Source organism: Canis lupus, chromosome 20, assembly GCF_003254725.2.
Source record: "Canis lupus dingo isolate Sandy chromosome 20, ASM325472v2, whole genome shotgun sequence".
In the NCBI taxonomy this organism is placed as follows: Eukaryota; Metazoa; Chordata; class Mammalia; order Carnivora; family Canidae; genus Canis; species Canis lupus.
This window is the reverse complement of record NC_064262.1, coordinates 8,869,127-8,894,765: the sequence shown is the minus strand read 5'-3', so window position 1 is coordinate 8,894,765 and position 25,639 is coordinate 8,869,127. Positions and strand designations below refer to the sequence as shown.

The 25,639-nt window shown below is 40.6% G+C and overlaps 1 protein-coding gene across 17 annotated transcripts in view; it reads left to right on the top strand.

The window, feature by feature from the left end:
• The window catches only part of SETD5 (SET domain containing 5), an 84,560-nt gene extending 67,797 nt beyond the window's left edge, over nucleotides 1-16,763 (top strand). For 13 of the 17 annotated variants that reach the window (XM_049098629.1, XM_035702706.2, XM_025450829.3 and 10 more), the window contains 7 exons: nucleotides 2,814-3,058; nucleotides 6,077-6,133; nucleotides 7,982-8,452; nucleotides 11,233-11,528; nucleotides 12,793-12,926; nucleotides 13,660-13,748; nucleotides 14,123-16,763. In XM_049098629.1, the coding sequence (XP_048954586.1) occupies nucleotides 2,814-3,058; nucleotides 6,077-6,133; nucleotides 7,982-8,452; nucleotides 11,233-11,528; nucleotides 12,793-12,926; nucleotides 13,660-13,748; nucleotides 14,123-14,731 (1,901 nt within the window). In that variant the 3' untranslated portion in view covers nucleotides 14,732-16,763. The remainder of the gene's footprint in view (nucleotides 1-2,813; nucleotides 3,059-6,076; nucleotides 6,134-7,981; nucleotides 8,453-11,232; nucleotides 11,529-12,792; nucleotides 12,927-13,659; nucleotides 13,749-14,122) is intronic. The other 4 variants (XM_049098633.1, XM_049098630.1, XM_035702709.2 and 1 more) reach the window with 1 other exon arrangement.
• Nucleotides 16,764-25,639: the final 8,876 nt, after the last annotated feature.

Below are 25,639 nucleotides of genomic sequence, written 5' to 3'. Positions count from 1 at the left end.
GACTCGATCCCAAGTCCCCAGGATCACGTCCTGGGCTGAAGGCAACACTAAACTGCTGAGCCACCCAGGCTGCCCCCTATAGCAGTTTTTTAAAAGATTTACAGTGTGACTCTCAAAGTACACTAAAAAATGTAATAAACATGTCATGAATCACATTTGTTTTTTATACCTAGACACCTTTCAAAGGAAAACAGTAAGAAAGAAAAGTTAATTTCTGGAACACAAGAAGAATATAAATATAATTCCAATCTAGGAAAATAAAAACTTCTTACACATCAGAAAGAAAAAAAAGCACGTCCAGTATTTTTTACATTTATTCTTCCCTCTCTCATTTCCATATCTGTTAGCCTAGTTCCGTGCCTCATAACTCTAGTAACTACTCCATTAATTCGAAATAGCTTCCCATTGTCATTCTAACCATTGCTGCCATAGTAATCATCCTGAAGCACAGCTCTGAGCCTGATCTTCTGTCCAAAATGTCCTTGAACGGCCTGGGATAAATGCCACTCCTTCCACTAAGCCTAGGGGATATATCTTAACATAGTGACTGAGAATGTAAATGAAGGGGGGGCCCCTGGGTGGCTCAATGTTTAAGTGGCTGCCTTTGGCTCAGGTCATGATCTCAGGGTCCTGGGATTATGCCTCATGTCATTGTCCTCTCTGTTCAGCAGAGAGTCCGCTTCTCCCTCTACCCCTGCTGCCATCCTGTCTCTTATGCTCACTCTCTTCCTCAAATAAATAAAACATTTTTTTAAAAAATACTAAAAGCGGGCCACCTGGCTGGGTGGCTCAGTGGTTTAGCATCTGCCTTTGGCTCAGGGCCTGATTCTGGGGTCTTGGGATCAAGTCCCATATCAGGCTCCCCTTAGGGAACCTGCTTCTCCCTCTGCCTGTGTTTCTGCCTTTGTCTCTCATGAATAAATAAATAAAATCTTTAAAAAAATAAAAGAATATAAATAAAACTAAATTACCTAGTCTTTATCTTTGCACATCAGTTCCTCATCTTTTTTTTTTAAATAAAGATTTATTTATTTATTTATTCATGGTAGAGAGAGAGAGGCAGAGAGAGAGAGAGGCAGAGACACAGGAGGAGGGGGAAACATGCTGGGAGCCCCATGTGGGACTCCAGGATCGCGCCCTAGGCCAAAGGCAGGTGCTAAACCGCTGAGCCACCCAGGGATTCCCCCCCCCCCCTTTTTTTTAAAGCTCATGACTGAGCTGAAGGCAGAGGCTTAACCAGTTGACCCACCCAGGTGCCCCAGATTCCTCATCTTTAAACTGAATTTTTAGAGTTGTTTAAATGAATATAATAATTTACATAAAGTACATAGAATAGTGCCTGGTATCTAATACGCACTTAAAAGCATAATTTTTTTTTAAGATTTTTTTTTTTTAAGATTTCATTTATTTATTCATGAGAGACACTGGAGAGAGGCAGAGACACAGGCAGAGGGAGAAGCAGGCTCCATGCAGGGAGCCGGATGTGGGACTTGGTCCCAGGACTCCAGGATCATGCCCTGAGCCAAAGGCAGATGCTTAACCACTGAGCCACCCACGCATTCCTAAGATTGATTGATTGATTGATTGATTGATTGATTGATTGATTTTAAGATTTTATTTTTAAGTAATCTCTACACCCAGTGTGGGGCTCAAATACAGGACCATTAGATCAAGAATTACAAAGCATAATTTTATTTTTTGATTAACACATAACCATACGATCACCTCTGAGGTTCTTAAACATGTTTTACATGTTTTCTCATCCTCACGAATTTGTAAATCCCCTTAAATAGAATATATGGTGACCTTCTCCTCTCACATACCTACTTCAGTAGTTTCCATATAGTAGGTATTAAGTAAATAAATATCTTTTAACTGTAAATGAATAAAAGTAGACTTCTCCTCTGAGAAAGTGAGATAGGTGCTTTGACCTGAGTGGTCATTAAAATATATAGGGTAGTAATTTCCTTTTTAAGTGGACCCAAGAAGTATAAGAAGTATAGGATATTCCAATCAGAAAAAGAGTACTAGCCTCATTTTTGAAAACGGTTGGGAGAAATTTTCGTGAAAATCATTTCCTCCTTTGAAGCACTCTAAGACTAGGGGCTAAATATAGGTCAAGTAATCGTGTGTAACTCTTTCCTACTAAAGCAGAACGTTATAGAAAGAGCTGCCAAAAAATGGTAAAAATATATAAAAGGAGTATATGGAGTTAACATTCTAGAAACCTGAGCTGATGACATGGCAATTAAGTAGAGAGTGATTTTAACAAGGTGACAGAGAACTGAGATTTTTGGAAACTGAATATAAAAATTAAGTTTATATTTTCCCCTGGAAGAAATTAAATTCATTCCAGGGATCAGTCAACAGAAGTGTCAGATTCGGGATCCCTGGGTGGCGCAGCGGTTTGGCGCCTGCCTTTGGCCCAGGGCGCGATCCTGGAGACCCGGGATCGAATCCCACATCGGGCTCCCTGCATGGAGCCCGCTTCTCCCTCTGCCTGTGTCTCTGCCTCTCTCTCTCTCTCTCTCTCTCTCTCTCTCTGTGACTATCATGAATAAATAAATAAAATCTTAAAAAAAAAAAAAGTGTCAGATTCATTTGGTGATTCTCTGGGAGATAGAGAATTTTGAGAATTACTTTAAGTGTGACAATTAAAGAGTTCTTTGGGCTTTTGGTTTGATTGTAGGAGATAACAATGGAATGAGGCAGAAGAGGAATTAACCATTGTGGGCTAGAGATTAATAGCTTTACTACAGAGCTTCCCTTTAAGCTGTGGTTTCAATCTCTCATCCAAGCTTTGTATTTCACAGATCTATTGAGCCCATTAAAGAAATGGAAGTCTCGATATTTGATGGAGCAGAATGTCACCAAGTTACTGAGGCCTCTTTCTCCAGTCACACCACCCCCTCCCAATCCAGGCTCAAAGAGCCCCCCACTGACCACATCTGGCCCATCTCACTCAGAAGAGGAGTGTCGAAATGGATACAGCCTCATGTTCTCACCAATCACGTCTCTTACTACTGCTAGTCGCTGCAATACTCCTCTGCAGTTTGAGGTAACTTGGGTTTGGTTGTTGGGGAGTGCTGAATATTAAAATTATCATTTGCCCTTCCTCATTTCAAGTATAATGTCATTCCAAATATTTCTTGACCATGTTCCTGCTAGTGTCAGCAAGAGGATGGGAAACCTCAGGATCAGTGTGACCTGTTACCTGGTAGCCTCTCATCTTCCCCCAAAGCCCCCATACTTCCCCAAAAAGGAATAGTTCTACCATGGATGACATTCATCTGTTTTTTGCATGCAACCCATCAGTGTCTGTAACTGTAGTAATAAGCATGCTCCATCTCCATCTTTGTCTTTACTATATACCTTGGTTAAAATAGGTCTCTAGCTGCCTAGTAACCACTAATGATACTAGCCTGAGAGCTCAGGTTATTCTGATTGTCTGTCTTTCTTTTTAGGCCTTTAAATGAGTGAGTTATTTTTCCCTGTTGTTTTGTATTCTTGTTGTGGCCTCAGTGAACAGAGATCTAGAAAGCTTTGGGTTATGATTTGTGGCAAATGAGTTTTTTTCCCCTACTCCAAGTTACTTTCCCTTCTTGTTACACTGTGTTAGGAATGAAAAGTAGAAAGAGGCTAACAACATGTATTTGTAAAAGACAGATTTATTATACTCACTCCCTGGATTAAGTTAGAAATGTATACCTTAACTGAACAGTTAATTCTGAATCACATTCTTGTGTTCACGTGTGGATGACAGCAGGTTTACTGAACAGAATCCTTGTGTATAAAAAAAAAATTCAGTCTATTACATGTTGCTTTAATTTGAACTTCATTAAAGCCAGTCTCTTCCTCCTTAAAAATAATTGTTCCAATCACTAAACCCTCAGCTCTGCCCCTAGCTTGTAACTTCTCCAGATGTGTTCTTTGATAAAGGTGAATGCTTTAACCAATGCCTTTCTACCTATTCAGCCATTATGAGAACATAGGGATTTAAAATACCCGGACTCTTGAATGGCTAACTGAGAAGGAGGTAGCTTGCAATCTTGAAAGCAGAAAGCAGTTATGTTCTGTACCTGAACTAGAGAGACTGTATTAATTACTTTGGGAGCCAACCTCTTTGGCAAGCGGATTGTAGGGAGGCAGGGGAGCCTTCCTGGTTATATTTGATTTATAGAGAAGTTACTTTTTACTAAATTCCCTGTGGCTTTCTTCTTAGCCATACAGTAAAGCAGCTGATTCAGGCCTTACTAACTTGATTTAATTGCCTTGATTTTTCAGTTAGCAAATAGAGTTTAATATTAAAATTTTATAAGAGGATATTCACCCTGGAGGGCAGCAAATTGTAGGCATTGGATTTCATACTTTATCGTTGCAGGTTTTATTATAATTAAAAAGGTGTAATTACAGAAATTAGAAATTATGTCACCTTCCAGGACAGTTAAATTTAGCACTCGGTGCATTTCCTAATCCCATATAGTATTTGGATAGTTGAAACATTGTATAAGGGTAAGATGCTTTTATCTATCTATTTATTTTTACAAGTCAAAGAACAGTTTAGTGATGCATAGTCTAAGCATAATGTCAGAATACTGGGAATGAAAGAAAATATTACAGTATATTAAATAACCTATCCCTTCAGAAAGTCTAATGCCTATTTTCACAGTTTCAATCTTGTGATTTGACTAAGGAAAATTAGCCTTTCTTGTCATTAAAACACAGTTCACCATCCTGGCCATCCTTATCACCATTTTAACCACCATGCTCTTTACTGTATTCTAGTATAGAAAGCCTTATTTCCATCCAACACTGTTGTGACACAGAAAAATACCAAAAAGGTCTCACAGGTAAAGATGAGTTTGGTTGGGGAAGAATATTTTTGAAAGGAAAAATAAAAATCACCCCAGTGAAAAATGTCTCCAGTGCTAAGGGAAGGAGTTGAGGAGACATGTAGTAGAGGAGAAACAAGATTGTGAGGAGGAGGAAGATCAAGGAAAGGGAGTAAAAGCAACTCTAGGAAGGCAAACTTAATTAGCCCCTCCTTTCCACCAGAATAACCCTTCCCTTCTCTTCTGGGCCCAGTGTCCATCTCACACACTACCCAGCCCACTAAATAAAATTAAGAGCTTCATTTTGTCTCCCATGGAATGGGTCTGCCACCCACATTAGAGCTGTCCAGAGTCTCCAACATTAGGAACCCCTCCCTTCTCTTATCCCTGGTTCTCTGAATCCTTGTCACAACTACTGCCATCATTCTGTCTACTTCGTACCATTCAGCTCTTCCATCAGAGTTCCTATTTGATATGAGAGAGCTACCTCAGGTGAAAGCTCTAAGGGGAAGCCTGTTTAAGATGCAGGGACTTGAAGTGTACCCCTCTGGTTTTTCCCTCTCCTCTGTTCCCAGAAGTACAAGAGATTTTTAACATCAGAGAACACTGGTAGGTAGGAGTGTTCAGATCTAATTAGATTATGCCATAAACCATCTAGCCTATGAGCTGGATTGCATTCTGTCTCCTATAACTGTAATTCAGGAGATGCTAGCCATCTCCTTAGCCCTGTCAGCCTCAGCACTTTCCCTGGACAATGGTGGTAAGCCCGAACCACACAGGAGAATGAAGAAATGTGATTTTCAGAAGGAGGTGTGGGATAAAGGAAAAAGGTTCCCCTAGGAGGAATAAGTGATAGGATGCCCATCAGTAATAAATACTATAGACTGCTCAACTGTCATCAACTGTAGAACAAAATTTCATATGAAATTATAGTGTACAGTTTAACGGATCTAAACTTTTTCTGTTACCTGCTTAAGATGTTTACTTATAGCATGAAACATTATAATCAGTTTATCCCTAAATGCTTTCAAGGACACCAGGAAGCATTTTTAACCAGTCGTTCTGTCCATTGAGATGAATTCTGCAGTTAAACATTTCCCCTGTGCATTCTTTTCCCACCCCTTGCCCCCACCACAAAGTTGTGGCTAACCATCTATGCTTGCCTTTACTTTATTTTTTTGTTTGTTTTGTTTTGCTTCTTGACTTCGGATAGATGAATAACAAGATGCTTTTCCCTCCTCTAGAACATATCCTCCCCTGAGAGTTCCCCTGCGAATAGGCCCGAGTCCCTGTCACCCGAGGTAGTTATCACACCATCTCAATCACACTTGGAGGCTGAGAGTGAGTGTGCATGAGTGTGTGGGAGGGCTGGGGGGTCCGAGTGAGCGGGGCAGTAGGCTGAGGAACGACCAGTCGCTGTAAGTTGAATGAATCTTCCCATGTGTGACTGTGATCACTCAGTACTTTCAATGTAGATGGAGGAAAATGAAGGGGTGTGTGGGGGGTCGGGTTTGTTGTTTGGGGGAGGGGGTGGCTGAAGAGTTCTTCTAAAGAATAGAGTCTAGAAGTCAAGTTTAAAAAAGCAAGCTGAAGATGTGGCAGGAACCTTGGTAAAGAAAACAACAAATAAGGTGTGTTTGTTAAATAAGGAAAGTTGAAATCAAAAGTTGGTAAGAGCTACCTTTTGATATTTATTATCTTGGGCTGATGAAGGAGCAGTTTATAGCAGAAAAGTTAGGCAGTGATTTATGTTTTGTTCCAGGGATAATCTGACAGCTTTTTGTTTAACTGGATGTTTGGGCTTTGGTTGATAGACTGAGCAGCTTGTTTTGAAAGGGAGAGTCCTGCCTCTCCATTTTCTACGTTTTCTTATAGTTCCTTACTGGGTATACAAGGAAACTAAGCCCATGGCTTCTGTGAAACAGGCCTTCCTTTTGTAGTAGTGGAAATGTGATTGCATACAAGTGGTATCTCTTAGAATATCCCATTGAGTGTTTTTCTCAGGCACTCTACTGCTGTAGAGATGTTAAATTTAGATTTTAGTGCTAGAATTTAACTATTATAAGATTTGGACAAATGTAATGATTAACTGTGAATCCACATGGAGCCTTTTTCCTCTTGAAGAGAAAGCTGTAGTCTAACCTTTCAGAAATTAACTGAACTGTAAACTCTACCCCTTTCCAGTAAAAAATTAGTGCTAAACTTAGTGATAGTTGATAAAATTCTGGATCAGAATTTTATAGATCAAAGGAAACTGAAACTGAAAAAGGTTGTATCTAGTGTACTAGAGGTTTTCTGGGTGTTTTTTACTCTCATAAGGAAATCATAGTGTGACATCTGGATTTTTGGTACCATTCTTCCTAGAGAGTTAGTAATAGTTGATCTAGTGATGGAAAATCTTGATGTTAGGAGGTAATGATAACCAAATAGTAGGTATGGTTTATTTTTGATATAATTCAGCATTTTGAATGCTCTGCAGTGATGGGCATTAGTGGTCTTGTGGTATGTGGACATATATGTCAGATGATAGAGAATTGAGTGGCCAGAATGTTTTATGAGAAGCACTCATACTTAATAATGAAAGTGAGTAAGAACTGGTTGATTGATGTCTTTAACTAATACCATTGTCCTTTACTAAACCAGTAACTTAAATACTTGTCTTTCTACTTACTACTTTCTTTCCCTTTTTCCCTCCTCCCACCTTCCATCAGTATTAAATACAAATGAATAACACCAGAAGCCAGTTACCTTAAGACACCAGTCTCACCTCTGTAGCATACATGGGGCTCAGGTAAATCCCTGATTATACTTCCAGTCCCTTAATGTCATACAAGGTGACTCAGCAAACCTGATGAAAGGCTAAGCAGGCAAAATAGTCACATTTGGCCAGTTGCTTAATTCTGATTTTCCCAGGCTTCTTACCCAGAAAGACTTTAAAGCAATTTATGAAAGGCCAGCATTCTATAGTAATCTGGCCTGTATATTCTGTTGCTCCATGGGATTTATATAGATGTTAATGACTTTCTCTCTTGTACTTCCATCCCTCTTACCTTTTACCTGTGCCCCCTCACTTCCCTTCCTTTCTGCCCTTTGACTATTTCCTTCCCCTGCCTCCTCCTCCATGTCTCTGTTGATTTTTATTCTTTCAGCTTTGTCACCGAAAAGACCTGGACTTGACAAAAGTAGGCTACCTTGACTCCAACACTAACAGCTGTGCTGACAGACCTTCCCTGATCAACTCAGGTCCTTCTGACCTGGCTACTCATCCTTCTATCGGGCCCCCCTCTGAGACTGGCTTTCCAAGCAGGAGTGGAGATGGACATCAAACCCTTGCAAGGAACTCGGACCAGGCATTTCGGACAGAGTTTAACTTAATGTACGCCTACTCCCCATTGAACGCTATGCCTCGAGCTGATGGATTATATCGAGGGTCTCCCCTAGTAGGGGATAGGAAACCTTTACATTTGGATGGGGGATATTGTTCCCCTGCAGAAGGGTTTCCCAGCAGATATGAACATGGTTTTATGAAAGACCTCTCTCGTGGATCCATGTCACCTGGCAGTGAGAGGACTTGTGAAGGAGTCCCATCTGCCCCCCAGAACCCACCACAGAGGAAAAAGGTAAGTGTTTTCTACCTTATATAGGCCCTTTTGAAAACACTAAGTAAGTGATTCAGTAGAAATTTATTGAGATACCACTGTGTGTTCAGCATCATTCCCTGTGTGAGGAAAACAAAGAGACCTAAGACATGCTTTCTGCCCTGTCCAATGAAAGACCAGACTGTTTTGTTTTAAAGGTCTTATTTATTTGAAAGAGAGAGAGCGCTCAAGCATGAGCAGGGGCAAGGGGGCAGCACGGAGGGAGAGGGAGAAGTAGACTTCCCACTGAGGATGGAGCTAGACTTGGGACTCGATCTCAGGACCCCTCGTGACCTGAGCTGGAGGCAGCCACTTATCTGACTGAACCACCCAGGAGCCCTGTTTTGTTTTGTCTTTAAGACAAGACTGTTTTAATACCATTTGATGAGTGTTAACAAATACTCAAATTTAAATGCCTGCCGTGTATGTGCTATACACATGCTATGCAATCAAAGGATAGAACAATGAGAGAATAATGCTGATTACTTGTATTATTTAGCACTTCCTATGTTCTAGGCACTGTTCACTATTTCTTATGCATCATATTCTCACAATAATCCTGTAAGAAAAAAAAAAACAATCCTGTAAGATGGGTAATTTCCCATTTTCCAGATGAGGAAATTAAGGCAAGTTGAATGACTTGCCTGTGGTCACATAGCAAGTAAACAGAAGGTCTAGGACACTGCCCAGTCTATCTGATTCCAGATTACATGCTCTTACCGCCACTATTCTATATTTGCCTCCTATGTTCTGCCCTAATGGAGCATAAAACAAGTGAGACAGAGGTAAGCAGATAATTCTATTAATAACTAATTAATTACAGTGGCATTGGATGCTCCAGAGGAGTTGTTCAGATACAGTAAAAACATCTTAGCTGCAGCCTGGCCTAGTCATATAAGTGGAGGGTATATTGAGAATAAACAAGAGGCTCCTAGCTAGTTTGAGAGGTGGTGGAGTGAGAGATGACAGGTCACTCACTGATTTAGCTGATCTCTTTTAGTAAATAGGAAGCAATCTGCCAACAAACAAGAGTAAGGATATTACAGAAGAGAGCAGAACTCTTTGCCTATGTGACACTGCCATTGAGTGGGCAGCGGGGATGCAATGGCTGCAAACAGTTGAATGCTGCTGTAGTATCTGGTGAAAGGTAGGGAGAGTCAGGAAAGGAGAGTACGGAAAGAGATGGTGGGGCAGCCCCGGTGGCGCGCCTGCAGCCCGGGGTGTGATCCTGGAGACCCGGGATCGAGTCCCACGTCGGGCTCCCTGCCTGCTTCTCCCTCTGCCTGTGTCTCTGCCTGCGTCTCTATGAATAAATAAATAAAATCTTTAAAAAAAAAAAAAAAAAGAGATGGTGGAACAAGGCCAGGCCATAGATTCCTGGCTAACAGGTTGGGACTTGACTTGTAAGTAATGCCTGTTCAAGAAATTACAAAACCCCAAAATGTGCTTTTTTTATGTCAGTTGGACTTCAGCTAGGGGCATTTGGAAATCTGTGGGAGTATTTTGGGTTGCCATGGCAACTTCCATTTATTGTGCAGGGCTAGAGATGTTAAGTGTTCTGTGTATGTGACTGTCTCACACAATTGCAGCATATCTGTAGTAGTCTCAGTGAAATGTAGCCTAGTGACTTGATATTTGCATTTCAATGAAAATACATTACCAGAATTTATTATTATTAACTCTTTTCCAAGATTGTATATAGAAAATGCATATACAAAATGTTACTACTTTGGTTATATTTTGCATTTGAACAGAAAAATGAGAGCCCTGAGGGAGTAGAAGGCAGAAAAACTGGAAGATAATTTGGAATAAGAGCAGTGGGCTTAGAGGACTGTCATATGAACAGCATTAACCATCAGAAGCAAAAATTAAAATGTCTTTGGATTTCTGGTGTCATTTACTATGTACAATAGTAATTGAAATCATGATTTGTTATTTGAGAAATGTTGAGCACCTGCTGTCAGGTTCTGTGCTGGATTTTAAAGATGAAAAGCCAGAAAAAGTTGGTCTTTGCCCTCATAGAACATACAGTTCAGTGGAGGAACAATCAAGACACTGTAACAGGGTGACAGCCAGTGTAGGCAGTATGCTCTACCAGCAAAGAGGAGATAGAAGTACTGGACAGGGCAGGGAGGAAGACTATCAATCAAGAGAGAATGAGGCAGAGTTGGGGGAAAGTTTCCAAGTGTACATTTCCTGGAGTAGCTTACTAAAATATAAGCTGCATAGCATTCTTTCTCTTTTTACACTAATTTCCCTATGTGTAATACAGAAACAGTAATAAATCCCCATGTGTATCTTGAAAAATTGAACACATCTAAGAACGCTGAAGCATTGGCTTTTTCTTTTCTTTCCTTGTCTCTCTCTTTTTTTAAAGAACTGATTCAGGAGATTTTTAGGGATTGCTGAAGAGCTATCAGGTCACCTGGAAGGCTTTTTCAAACTACCTAGCTCCCAACTCCCCCTTCCCTTTTCTAGGTGTTACCAGTGTTACAAACAGCTTCTGTTACTGGGCAACTGTGATCTCACAGTTTTCTGAAGGCAGAAAAAAGATTGAGGCCTGCTGGCAAACACTGTTCTTCAAAATGTCATCCTCTAGGGTATTCTCTTCTTACCAGTTTCTGACTGCTTAGAAAGGGTTGCTAGCCTGCTTTGTTTGCATAGCAGACTAGTAGTTTTATGAGGGTTCCATCTTCTTTCCCTATTGCTAGTGATCCACTAATGATGTCGACCTAGAGTCCTGTTTCTTATTTTCCTCCCAGGTATCCCTGCTGGAGTACCGCAAACGGAAACAAGAAGCCAAGGAGAATTCTGGTGGGGGAGGTGACTCTGCACAGAGCAAAAGCAAGTCTGCAGGAGCTGGGCAAGGCAGCAGTAACTCACTTTCTGACACTGGTGCCCATGGTGTGCAGGGATCCTCAACCCGAACCCCATCTTCCCCTCACAAAAAATTCTCCCCATCTCATTCCTCTATGTCCCATATGGAGGCGGTAAGCCCATCAGATTCCAGAGGCACTTCATCTCACTGCAGACCTCAAGAGAATATCAGCAGTAGGTGGTAAGTTTATGTTTGATGCTGAAATACTTAAATTTAAGAGGAAAGTATACATCTAGAATCATTCTCAGTTTCACCTAAAATGTATGGGAACACTTATCTGAGAAAGGCAGCCCACTGTGCCATCTATGCTGTTCAGCTGATTTAATAGTAACAGCCACAACCCCACCCCTACCCCCACCCCCCTCAGCCTTACAGAAGCAAAGCATTGCCACCGAACCTGCAGAACAACACTTTGGACGCCATATAGTTGTGGACACAGATGAGCTATTTTATTTGCTGGGCAGTTATACTGCCTCCTGTTTTTTCATTTCATATGAAAGGTAAGTCAGGAGTTCAGCTCAGACTTAAGTCTAAGTTGCACACACTAGCATGTACAGAAAGATAAGACACATCCTGAAAGGAGTTGTCTGGTTTCGGGGAGACCACAAATAAATAAATAGCACTGTAAATACGAAAAGAAAAGAATCGATTCGAATCGAAAAGAATCGAATCGAATCGAAAGGATTCGATTCAAATGGAAAAGAATCGAATCGAATCGACTCGCATCGAAAATAATCGAATCGAATCGAATGAAACCGAATCAATTGTTAATAATCGAATCGAATCAAAACGAATTGAATCGAAAATAATTGATTTGCATCGAATCGAAAACGATCGAATTGAATTGAATTGAAAATAATCGAATCGAATCGAAAATAATCGAATCGAAAATAATCTAATGAATCCAAATCAAAAATAATCGAAATGAATCGAAAATGATCGAATCGAATCGAAAAGAATTTGGGGAGACCACAAATAGATAAATAGCACTGTAGATAGATGATAGATAGATAGATAGATAGATAGATAGATAGATAATAACAAGTATTGAGTATCAAATGAGAGAAATATAGAGAATGAGGCCGTTCAGGAATCTTGAACTGAAACAGTCGAACTCTGAAAAAGAGACCTGACTCAAATGAATAATGTTTATTAATCTTTAAAGCATTTATTAAATTACTTCTATATGCCAGGCACATGACTTCACAGAAGAGAAAACTTAGCATTTCAAAATAGGGATCAAATACAGCCATCTTTAAATCCATCTTTTCCAGAGTTTAAGGCAGAGAAAAAATACTTTGTTTTAAATTGGTCCTGAAGAAAACAATGTCTAAGAGGATGTTGTAAGAGAATGCATCGTACAGTCTTTGTCAGAGCCTCATTTGTTCCAGACTTTTGAGTCTGAAGTCCTGTGGCATAAACTTGCACCCTGTTCCCTTTATAGGATGGTTCCCACATCGGTGGAACGACTCCGAGAAGGAGGGAGTATTCCCAAGGTCCTCCGAAGCAGTGTGAGGGTGGCCCAAAAAGGAGAGCCTTCTCCCACTTGGGAGAGTAATATCACAGAGAAAGACTCAGGTGAGTCCATGGCCTTCTGCTGCCAGCCAGGTTTAGGGACACATGAGCCAGACTCTACACAGTGCTCACCAAATGCTGGGCTGAGGTGAGTCAGTTTTTTATGCAGTTAGGCTCTACTGGAGGGAAGGTTCCAGGTCAATCCTGTTTCTACTCTTCCGGACTACAGCATTCTTAAGATCTAGCATCCCATGTTCTCTCTCACTCCTACTCTTTCCCCCTCTCCCTTTCTCTCCCTTTTTTCCCCAAGAGATACTTGTCTGTAACTCTTCTCTGCAAAGGCCTGGAAATCCACTTTGATGAAGAATGAAGGGAAAGAAGGAGAAAGGTGTCAGATCAGGCATTTAAAACATCCCCATAATTAACCACTCTTTGCCTTTCTGGCATGCTGCACTCATTGATTCATCCAAAAGAGAGCAGCCTAGGTTGGTGACAGCACTAGTGATTTGTTTTTTGTTGTTCTGTTTTTTAAAAGATTTTATTTAAAAAAAAATATATATATATATATATTTTTTTTTTAATTTATTCATGAGAGACAGAGGCAGAGACACGGGCAGTGGGAGAAGCAGGCTCCATGCAGGGAGCCTGATGTAGGACTCGATCCCCAGGACTCCAGTATCAGGCAGGTGCTAAACCACTGAGCCATCCAGGGATCCCCAGCACTGATGATATGAATGAACAATGGCTATTTCTCACTCATTCGAGGAAACCAAGTTGATTTTGTATTATCTTCCAGACCCTACAGATGGAGAAGGCCCAGAGACACTGAGCTCAGCACTCTCTAAAGGAGCAGCCGTTTACAGCCCTTCCAGATACAGCTACCAGGTGAGACGAGAAATTGCTCATCTCTGGGCATAGGAGTATGTTCTGGGTTCCAAATATTTTGTGATCCTGGCCATCCTTTGCAGTTGAGATGCCGTCTTTCATATAGTTTCAGCAGCCTTGGAAATAAGTCGTCATCTGCTCACCTTCAGGTAATAAATCATGCCAGAAAAATAAATAAAGTGATCAGAGACAGCCATTTTACTGTCTTTGGTATCCTAAAAAGAACAAATGGTTAAGAAGATGGAGAAGATGAAGAAGGAGAAGGAGAAGAAGAAGAAGAAGAAAAAGTAGGGTATTTTAAATATTCACAAGCCTAAATGGCTTAAATAGGGACTTTTTCACCTCCTTATGCTTTTCCTCCCGACTCTTTCTAGCTCCTGCAGTGTGATAGTCCACGGACAGAATCACAAAGCCTCCTTCAGCAGAGTTCCTCCCCCTTTAGAGGACATCCCACCCAATCTCCAGGATACAGTTATCGAACTACTGCACTGAGACCTGGAAATCCCCCCTCTCACGGTTCTTCAGAATCCTCCCTCTCTTCTACGTCCTATTCCAGCCCCGCCCACCCTGTATCCACAGACTCGTTGGCCCCATTTACGGGGACACCAGGGTATTATAGCAGCCAGCCACATTCTGGAAACAGCACTGGCAGCAGTCTTCCAAGGAGGAGCTGCCCTTCTAGTGCTGCTAGCCCTACCCCACAGGGCCCCTCAGACTCACCGACCTCAGACTCGGTCTCCCAGTCCAGCACAGGAACTCTGAGTTCCACCTCCTTCCCTCAGAACTCTAGGTCGTCATTGCCATCAGACTTACGGACTATCAGTCTGCCCAGTGCTGGGCAGTCCGCTGCCTACCAGGCCTCCAGGGTATCTGCGGTTTCCAATTCACAGCACTACCCACACCGTGGGAGTGGGGGTGTGCACCAGTACCGACTCCAGCCGCTGCAAGGGTCAGGAGTCAAGACTCAGACAGGACTTTCCTAGGGCTTCTGGATTTGGGCAAACAGAACTGAATGAGCCCATAGCTGCTTCCTTCCAGCTGCCTCTGGAACCTAGGCCGAGCATATTGCTGGGGAAGAGGGTACAAGGTGCCAGAGGACTGGGTCTGGTCGACAAGAAACAAGACTTGTGGTCGCGACTGGCTCTGGCCTTGGAGAAAGATGTAAATCTTGTCTGAAGCAGAGACTATAAAGAAGTTTCTCCCTGCTGTTAAGGGTACATTGTTGACAAGCAAATGGTGTTCCGGTTAGTAACGGTTCTAAGTGCAATGAGTCGTGTTGAAGCCTCTGTCTCCCGTACTTGCCTGTAGCCTGTAGTCACTTGTGCAGTGGGGACATCTTTTTACACACACACACACCCTCCCCCACCCCCCCCAAAAAAGTTTTCTTTTCAGAGGAAAAAAGCAGAAAGAGCCAATCTCAAAGCCCCAAGCCATCTGCGTAGTATTAGGGTTTTTATGCACTTAAGAAGAAAGGTAGGTATGTATATGTTCACCCTGTGACAACCATTCCAAAAGCAGGTATCAGCCAAGATATGTCCACCAAGAATACTCCCTGCCTTTGTGTTAAAATCACCGAGAAATAGGCAGGGATAGCAAAACTTGGAATGTGCTCTGGCTGAGGGGTGCCTGGCTCTGAAGAAGAGCTCCTGGTCAACTCTTGATTCAGGAGCAGATGATCATAGTAGATTGTCTGAGCCCCCAGCCGTCTCCCCCGCCCCAAGCTGTCTCACAGCTCAGTAACCCAGAAAAGTAAGTAGGCAAAGAGGAATAAGTGAGATGGGCCAATTGCATTGCTACTTATCAGCTGTTGGCAATAAATTTGATTAGTAAGGATCCCAAGTGTTTTGGGAATTCTTTGAATTTTATTTTTTCTACTCCCAGTTAGTCAGGAGTTGAGGATCCCATGAATAGGACCACCTCCATGATTAGGGAGCACGCACTTGTGACTGCAGGGTAAGAGTGGAAAGACACGTTTGTGGAGTGGCACCGACAGGACTGTGATTGTGTGTGGGCATGTCCCACATTTCTTTGGGGGATGCTTATTTGAGAGTGGCCCAGGTAAGAGAGTTATAAAGCCACCCACACACCTAACACTGTTCTGGATGAGAGACTCGAGCAGACTGGCTTCTCCCCATCAGTGCATTGTGCCTGTTGTACACCCCTGGAGGAGCCCTGGAGCCTACCCAGGTGGGGTACACAATCTTTTTAAATTCCATACGGTTGCCAGCTTATTTCTTTCACTTGTTTACTGTAATATCCGGCGTGTTTTTATTTATCTAATTTTGTATTCAGTTATAACCATGGTAGGGGTAGCAAATATATGACAGGTGTAATCCCTGGTGCTGCAGTGGACCTTACTTCTTTTCTTTTGGACAAGATAATACTGTGAGTCTCCCTCCTTCCTTCCAATTTGTTTTCTTCTTTTTTTCCCTAGCCTCTTGCATCCCCTTCTTTTCTACCCTCTCCTACAACTATCATATGCACAGTCTTCTCTCTTTGTGTGTGACTGTTACAAAATTTCACTTTTTCAAAATTGAAATCAGGTGTTTGCTCAAATGAGGGGAGATTTTTTTTTAAATGCTGAGACCTCAGCAGAATACTTTTCTTTTTGTTGTTTCCCCCACAAACCCATCAGTCTGGGAGAGCGTTGGGAGTGGAAATCATGTTGCCTGGGATGCTGGTTTCTTTGTATATTATATAAAACGTATGTAAATGTCTCTCCATTTGGGCTGGGGTTTGCATTCTCCCTTTGGCTTTAACCAGGGGGAGAGGCCAGCGGGCAGGCGGCCCTCACCCTGCCTGGCACGTGCAGAGACCCCAGCCACTCTGTGTGGGCAGGGTGCTGTCAAGACCAGACCTCTGGGGGGGGTGGGGGCGGGGGGTGGGGGGAACTCTTGGAAGGGAAGAAGTATCACTTCTTTCTCAAGTGGAGTGTTTACACCTTGCTGTAACATTTGAACTTTCACAAGAGATGTAATAATTTTGATAATAAAATTCTTAACCATAATAATCAAAGTTGAGAACTTCTTTGTCCAGTTCTGTGACCTTGCCTTGCCGAGTCTTCCTACTGCTGCTACCCTTACCTGAAGAGGCAAGGTGGACCCATGCTCAGGAGAATGTGCTCTTGGTGGAGCTTTTTTGCGCATAATGGACCAGGAATAGGTATTGATCTTCCTTCAGCCTTGTATGATTAAAGTCAAGCCAGTATCTAAGCCATTCAGCAAAAGTGAAACAAAACCTTTCAAACTGATTTGAACCAGCTGGAGTTTCTGACCTTGGCCTCATTCATTCAGCAGCTCTTTATTGGCCCTCTTCTTTCCCACCTCAAAATAATACCAGGCATTTGTTTCTGGTGGTGGGTTTATGCTGATGAAAATTTGAGGACAGGGATAGGCAAATAAGGTTTCATGGAGTTTGTATTCTAGGGTGGAGTGAGAACTTAAAGCAATCAGTCATTCAAATAGTCATTACCACATTGCTGTTTAATAACAGATATGTACCTAAGGAGGTGGAGTGACCACTTTAGATTGGTTGATCAGGACAGGTCTCTGAGGAGTTGACATTTAAGCTGAGACCTCAGTGATAAGGAGCAGTCATGTGTCGATATGAATAAAGATCAATCCTGGGGAATTAGAAGAGCAGATGCAAAAGCCCAGAGGAGGAATAGACTTGATATAGTGAATGACCAGGACAGAGATAGGGAGTAGCAAATACCCAGGAAGATAGAGGGTCAGATCGTAGAAAGAGGGGTCAGCAAAAATGTTTTCTGTGAAGGGCCAGGTAGTAAACATTGAGGCTTTGCAAGCCATCAGGTTTCTGTGACAACTATTCAGCTCTGTGTCACAACACAAAAACAGCCACAGGCCATACTTGCCTGTGCTCCAATTAAATTATAGCCACAGAAACATGTGGAAGGGCTGATTTGGCCTGCAGGCTGTAGTTTGATGGTTCCTGATACAGAGCCTTGTGGGTTCAGTTTAAACAATGGATTCTAAATACAGTGGGAGGGGTTCCTGGGTGGCTCTATCAGTTAAGCAACTGCCTTGGGCTCAAGTCATGATCCCAGGGTCCTGGGATGGAGCCTGTGGACGGACTTCCTGCTCCATGGGGAGTCTGCCTCTCCCTCTGCCCCTCCCCCGGTCAAACTCCCTTCCTCTCTTTCCCTCTCAAATAAATGAATAAAATCTAAAAAAAATAATAATAATACAGTGGGAAAGTCACTGCAGGATTTTAAGCACAGAAGTGACATGGTCTAGTTTATGGTTTGTTGGTTGGTTTTTAAAAATCACTGATTGTTAAAAAAAAAAAAAAATCACTGATTGTTTTGATCCTGAGAGAGATGAATAGAAGCCAGGAAACCAGTTGGGAAGCTATAGCAGCTATTTAGGTTAGAAGGCAATACAGTGATGGCTCTACTAAGACGGTAATAAATGGGGATAAGGTGAAGTAGTTGGAAACAGGATACGATTTGCAAGTAAACAATGGATTGGTGTGGCAGTATTTTGCTCTGACATTTGACAGATACTTGCTGAGGGATATGATAGACTGCATTTTGTGAATAAGCACATGATGGATTCAAAGATGGAGAAGATGCTATCTATCCATTTCTTTATGGAGCTTAGAAAGCAACTAGTTGGAGACAGAATAAAAAAAAAATTTTTTTTAGAAGACCCTTTTCTAAATGCCCACTGGAATACCTAGATAATCTTCCACCAGCCACAGCTGAATTCTGCCTGGAGTCAGTAGGTACCTTGTTAAAAAGTATTTTCATACACAGTGCTTTATTTAGTCTCAGAATTCTGTGATAAAAGCATGCCAAATGCTTTTTAAAGGTACATTTCAAGATGAGAAACTGAGGCCTAGTGCAATGTTTCAGCTGTACTGAAGAGCTTCTGATAATAAACCTATCTGATTTTTGCCAAAATTGGAAGGTTCTATTCCTTGTTTACTGTAAGGTATAAGGAATATGAAGGTAAGTCAACTACCTATGTTAGCAGGTACTTCATATTGCTAGGTGCTACACTTTTGATATGGTATAAATACAGGAAGTATGCTACTGCAATGTGTACTATATATATATATACATACATACATATATGTGTATATATATATATGACTTTACAGTTTACCAGGCTTTTCTATTCATGTCATTCTATCTTATTCATGCTTAATGTGTAAGGTAGGTATTAGACCCATTGTACAGGTTTTTGTTTTTGTTTTTAAGATTTTATTTATTTACTCATGAGAGACCCAGAGAGAGAGAGGCAGAGACACAGGCAGAGGGAGAAGCAGGCTCCAACAGAGAGCCCAACATGGGACTCGATCCCAGGACTCCAGGATCACACCCTGAGCCAGAAGGCAGACGCTTAACCGCTGAGCCACCCAGGCGTCCCATTACAGGGGTTTTTAAATGAATTTCAGAGGATACAGCTTATCCAAGATTTCTCTCTTCTGAATGGCAGACGGGAATTGGACAGCCTTGGAAATTTTTCCATTTTCCTAGGAAACAGAGACAACTAGAGATTCTGTGACTGACTAGAACTAAAAGTTTCACTTAACTAGCTGAAAAAGTATATCATGCCCTTTCCTATGTTAAAAACAGCAGCCTGGCCTTTTTGGTATCAGTTTGATGGTGCAGGATTCTGTTTAATAACAGATCACCCTGAAGAAAATAAAACCCATGATTGTCCAAATGGAGTAGGCCATTTGCTTTGAAACTATGCTGATTATCAATTCATCAATCAAAGCTGGGGCAGCCACCATACCTATATATATAAGCTCAGAGAGAAAGGAGTTTGCCAAGATTCTTAATATCCTCTGTGCTAAAGATTGATAAAGAGAACAACTTGGAGAAAAGCAGTTCCTGAAGGAGATAGTGTCCCCTATAACGTTTACCTCCTCCTACATTCAAAATTCAACCTGGAAAAGATTCGGAAATAATAATAATATTTCTCAAATTCCCCATAAGAACACACAGAGCAGTCATGATAGCAAAACAAAACCTTGGACAACTTAAAAACATTGGTCCCTGATTGCTTCAGTCGGTGGAGTATGTGATTTCGTCTTGGGGTCATGAAATGAAACCCCACATTAAGCAGAAAGCTTACTTTTAAATACAATTTAAACCTTGGTCAACTTACCAAAAAAAAAATTAGTAATCCCTGTGAACCCTGAAACAGGGTGGGTAGAAATAAAATGCCAATAGTCACAATACCTGCATGGTATCCCTTTCTGTTTCAGAGGAAGCAGTGGAGCATCGATTGATCCCAGAACTCTAAAACAAATACTCACTTAGAAGTTGAGCCTGCCAGTTTGAGAACAACAGCCAAAACTGTTCTATAGAGGATGCTTGGTTGAGTCTGAAGGGACTGGAGCAGTTAGTTCAAGAAAATTTTTATCAGCAGAGTACCCAGGACAAAGGTGCACGCTGAAAAGGAACTCTTAATATGATCCTAATTGAGTAGGCAATCAAAATAGAAGAGAAGTTGGGGGTGGGAGGGAGGCACATTAAATGAAGTGTTTGGAATAAGAGGTAAACTCGTATTGATGTATTTCTTTTTCCTCTAGGAACAATATAATGATTGTTAAATAACTTCCCTTCGTCTTTAACTCCTGAAACAGTTGGTCATAAAGTTCTGAGCACATTTGGTGCTAAATTTAAACAGCCCTTGTTTGCACAGTCCACGTTTTAACATTTACTCATTAGTACTGAAAAACCTTCAAAGTAGAAAGACTCAAATCATGCCTTGTCTCTAAAAGGGCAGAAAAATTAAGCCCTATAAATATGAATAACAAAAAGAGGATCAAAGTCAAATCCCAGTTATAAGAAAGTAAGGAGCAGAATATTCCCATGCATAATAAAAGCATGCTAAAGACATGTAGATAAACATTTTAAGAAGTGAGAAATAGCTCCAAAAACCAGAAATGGAAGGGAACTTTGTCAGCTTGGTAAGGAACAGCTACACGAATTCTATACCTAACATCATACTTAGTGGTGAGAAACTAGAAGCTTTCCCATTAAAATTGAGAAGGGGGTGTGCTGTTAAAAAATCATGAAAAAGGCAAAGGGGACTTTGTTCACAGATGACATAATTGTCTTGTAGAAAATCTGAAAAAATCAACACAAACTAATAAGCATTTATAGCAAGGTTGCAGAGTGCAAGATTAATATACTAATGTTAGTTGCTTTCCTGTGTACCACTAAAATTCCAATTAAAATTAAGTTAAAATACAACAACAGGGATGCCTGGGTGGCTCAGCAGTCGAGCATCTGCCTTCATCTCAGTGTATATTCCAGGGTCCAGGATTGAGTCCCACATCGGGCTCCCCACAGGGAGCCTGCTTCTCCCTCAGCCTCTGTTCTCTGCCTCTCTTTTGTGTAATAAATAAATAAAATCTTTTAAAAAATAAAATAGAACAACATTTATATTAACACCAATAAAAATTATTTTAAAAGATATAAATCTTAACGAAATATTTGCAAGACCTATATGGGGAGAACTACAAAACTGATGAAAGAAATCCAAGGAAAACTAGAGATATCCCGTGGTTCTGAATAGAAAGAGTCCGTATCAGGATGTCTGATCTTAACTGATATATAGATTCAGAGTCCCAGCAAGTTATTTTGTGGATATCAACAAATGGAGAGGCAAATGACCTCAAATAACCAATACAATACTGAAGAGAAGAACAAAGTCAGAGGACTAACACTACCTGACTTCAAAACTTAAAGCCACAGTAATTAAGACTGTGGTATTGGGATAAGAATAGGCAGATAGATTGATGGAATAGACTGAGAGTACCCAGGAGTATATCTACACTAATAGAGTCGACTGATATTTGACAAATGAGCGGAGGCAATACAATGAAGAAAAGATAGTCTTTTCAACAACTGTTGGAACAACTGGACATCCACATGCAAAGTAATCTAGACATAGCCTTTATATTCTTCATAAAAGCTAACTCAAAATGATCACAATGTAAAATGAAAACTATTAAATAACTAGAGAAAATCTAGAAAACTTTGGGTTTGGCAATGGCTTTTTAGAGAAAACCCCAAAGCCTCCATCCATGAAAAAAATAGTTGGTAATCTGGGCTTGATTAAAATTAATTTTTGCTCTGCAAAAGTTATTGTCAAGAGAATGGAAAGACAAATCAGACTGGAAGAAAATATTTGCAAAGGATACATCTGATAAAGGAGTGTTGTCCAAAATATACAAAGAACTCTTAAAAGTGAAACAATTAACAACCTAAAGCAATCTACAAATTCAGTGTTATCTTTATCAAAATCCCAGTGGCATTTTTCACAAAAATGAATGATCCTAAAATGTGTATGGAGTCCCAAAGAGCCTGAATAGCCAACGAAGAAAAAGGCTGACACAGTGCTTTCGGATTTTAAACTCTACTACAAAGCTATAGTAATCAAAACAGCATGGTATTGGCAAAAAACAGTTGCATAGATCAGAACAGAATAGAGAGCCCAGAAATAAATCCACACATAGATCAATTTACAACAGAGGAGCCAAAAATATACAATGGGGAAAAGATAGTCTCAATAAACGCTGTTGGGAAAACTGGACAACCACATGCAAAAGAATAAAATTGGACCACTGGCTTACACCATACACAAAAATTAACTCAAAATGGATTAGAGACTTGAACGTGTAAGACCTGAAACTATAAAACTAGAAGAAAACAGGGATGGGGGTAATTGGGTGATGGTCATTAAAGAGGGCACATGATATCCTGAGCACTGGGTGTTACAACTAATAAATTATTGAACACTACATCTGAAACTAATGATACACTGGATGTTGGCTATGAATTTAATGAAGATTTTTAAAAATGAAAACAAAGGCAAGGAGCTTCTTGACACAGGTCTTGGCAACGATTTTTTTTGGATTTGACAGCAGAAGCAGCAAAGGCAAGAATAAAGTGAGACTACAAACTAAAAAGTTTACGCATAGCAAGGGAAACTATCAACAGGATGAAAAGGCAACCGATAGAATGAGAGGAAATGTATTTTGCAAATCATATATCTGATAAGTGTTGATATCCAAAATACATAAAAACTCCTACAACTCACTAAATCTAGTTCAAAAATGGGCAGAGATTGAATAGACATTTTCCAAAGAAGAGAGACCTGTGGCCCTCAGGTATGTGAAAAGGTGCTCAATATCACTAAACCATTAAGTGCAAATCAGAACCACAATGAAATATCGTCTCACAGTGTTGGAATGGCTATTTAAAACAAGAAATAACCAGTGTTGGTGAAGATGTGCAGAAAAGGGAACATTTATACTCTGTTAGGGGGAATGTAAATTGGTGCAGCCATTGTGGGAAACAGTATGGAGATGCCTCAAAAAATTAAAAATAGAAATATATGCTCCACCATTCCACTTCTGGTTATTATCTGAAGGAAATGAAAACACTAACTTAAAGAGATGTGTGCACCAAGTAAGTATTCATAGCATTACTTAACAGTAGCCAAGATGTAGAAGTAACCTAAGTCTCCAGTCATGGATAGATGGATAAAGAAAGTGTGTGTGTGTGTGTGTGTGTGTGTGTGTGTGTGTGTGTGTATTTACACACAGTGGAATATTATTTGACCATAAACAATGAATCTTGCTATTTGTGACAACACAGATGGAGCTTGAGGGCATTATGCTACATCATATCCAAGAAAGAGAAATACCATATAATCTCACAGGTGGAATCTTAAAAAAAAAACAAACAAAAAAAAAACTCATGGATATAGAGAATAGCTTGGTGGTTGCCAGGGATGAGAGAGAGGTAAAATGGGTGAAAGTGAGCAAAAGGTCACATTTTCAGTTACAAAAAAAGACCTAGGGGTGTAATGTACAGCATGGTGACTATAGTTAGTATTGTAGTGTATATTTGCAAGTTGCTGAAGGAGATGTGTCCTCATCACACAAAAATTTTGTAACTGGTGATGGAAGTTAACTAGACAACTGCTAATTTTACAGTGCAGTTGACAGTTGACAACATGAGTTTGAGCTTTGCACATCCACTTCTACATGGATTTTTTTCAATAAACATTGGGGAAAATTTGGAGATTTTGAATTTGAAAAATTTGCAGACAAACCACATAGGTAGAAATACAAAAAAATATTGCGAGAATATAGTATATAATACATATAAAATATGTGTTCATTGTTCATGTCTCTAAGGCTGTTAGTTAATTTTTTGGGGAGTCAAAAGTTATACATGGGTTTTGAGCTACACAAGGGTCAGTATGCCTAACCCATGTGTTTTCCAAGGGTCAACTATATATACATCTGTTTAATCATGTTGTACACCTGTAACTTATAAGTTACATTTGCTATATCTTAGTTTTTAAAATCAGACTTATGGAGGGCAGCCTGGGTGGCTCAATGGTTTAGCACCGCCTTCAGCCCAGGGTGTGATCCTGGGGACCTGAGATTGAGTCCTACATTGGGCTCCCTGCATGGAGCCAGCTTCTCCCTCTGCCTGTGTCTCTGTCTCTGTCTCTCTCTCTCTCTCTCATGAATAAATAAAATCTTTTTAAAAATAAACCTTTTTTTAAAAGATGTATTTATTTGAGAGAGAGAGGGAGAGTTCACATATGAGAGTGGGGAGGAGCACAGGGAGAGGGAGAAAGAATCCCAAGCAGACTCCCAGCAGAGCTGGACATGAAGCACTATCTCATGACCTGAGATCAGCACCTGAGCCAAAACCAAGAGTCAGATGCTTAACTGAGTGCACCACCCAGGAGTCCCTCTATTTACACCTTTTATGTCTGCCAATATAACTATAATTCCCTTAAGATCTGGATCTCACTATGTTTATTCTCTGCAAGGCTAGCATACAGGATGCTTTAGTTCTTTGAAAAATTGATAGGAGGGACATGAGAGAAAGAAAAGGAGAGTTAAAGACCTTTTGGATGGGGCACCTGGGTGGCTCAGTAGGTTAAGTGTCTGTCTTCAGCTCATGATCTCGGAGTCCTGGGATGGAGCCCTGAGTCAGGCTTCTGGAAGCTTCTTGCTCAGCAGGGAGTCTGCTCTCTCCCTCTCTGCCCCACCCCACTACTCATATTCTCTCTCTCTCTCTCTCATCAATCAATCTTATGGGGAAAAAAAAACTTGGAAAAATTAACAGATTTTCCTAATTTCCCAGAAGATCCAACAAAACTGAGCATTTTAATAAGGAGTCAATATCCAAAATATAAAGAACTCATACAACTCAATAGCCAGCAAACAAACTATAACATATAAGTGAGAATCATATTATATATTTGTCTTATTTCACTTAACACATACCTTCAAGTTTCATCTATGTTGTATATGACAATATTTTATTTTTTTAAGTACAAGGAAAATTTCTACCTAAAGAAACTTACAAAACAAATGGTAGCGAGAAGTAGCAGTGTTTAATTTACTAATAAAAAAATTTAAATTAATCAGGCACGTTGGTTTTTAAAGGCTCTACATCAAATATACATACATTTTAAGATTCATTGGTATTGATACACAGCAATTGGCATATTGTAGAGCTCTTCAGACAAAGCTTTATTTGTGGTTATCAGCAGAATGCTTCCCTATCATATCCTTGGCAAAGAAAAGAAATACCTGCTTAAAAAACAGGCCAAAGAGGGGCACCTGGGTGGCTCAGTCGGTTAAGCGTACAACTCTTGATCTCAACTCAGGTATTGATCTCAGGGTGGTAAATTCAAGCCCCACCATGCAAGCATGGAGCCTACTTAAAAACTAAAAATAGGTCAAAGATCTGAATAGACATTTTTTTTAAAGATTTTATTTATTTATTCATGAGAGACACAGAGAGGGAGGCAGAGACATAGAGGAAGAAGCAGGTTCCTCACAGGGAGCCCAATGCAGGATTCCATCTCCGG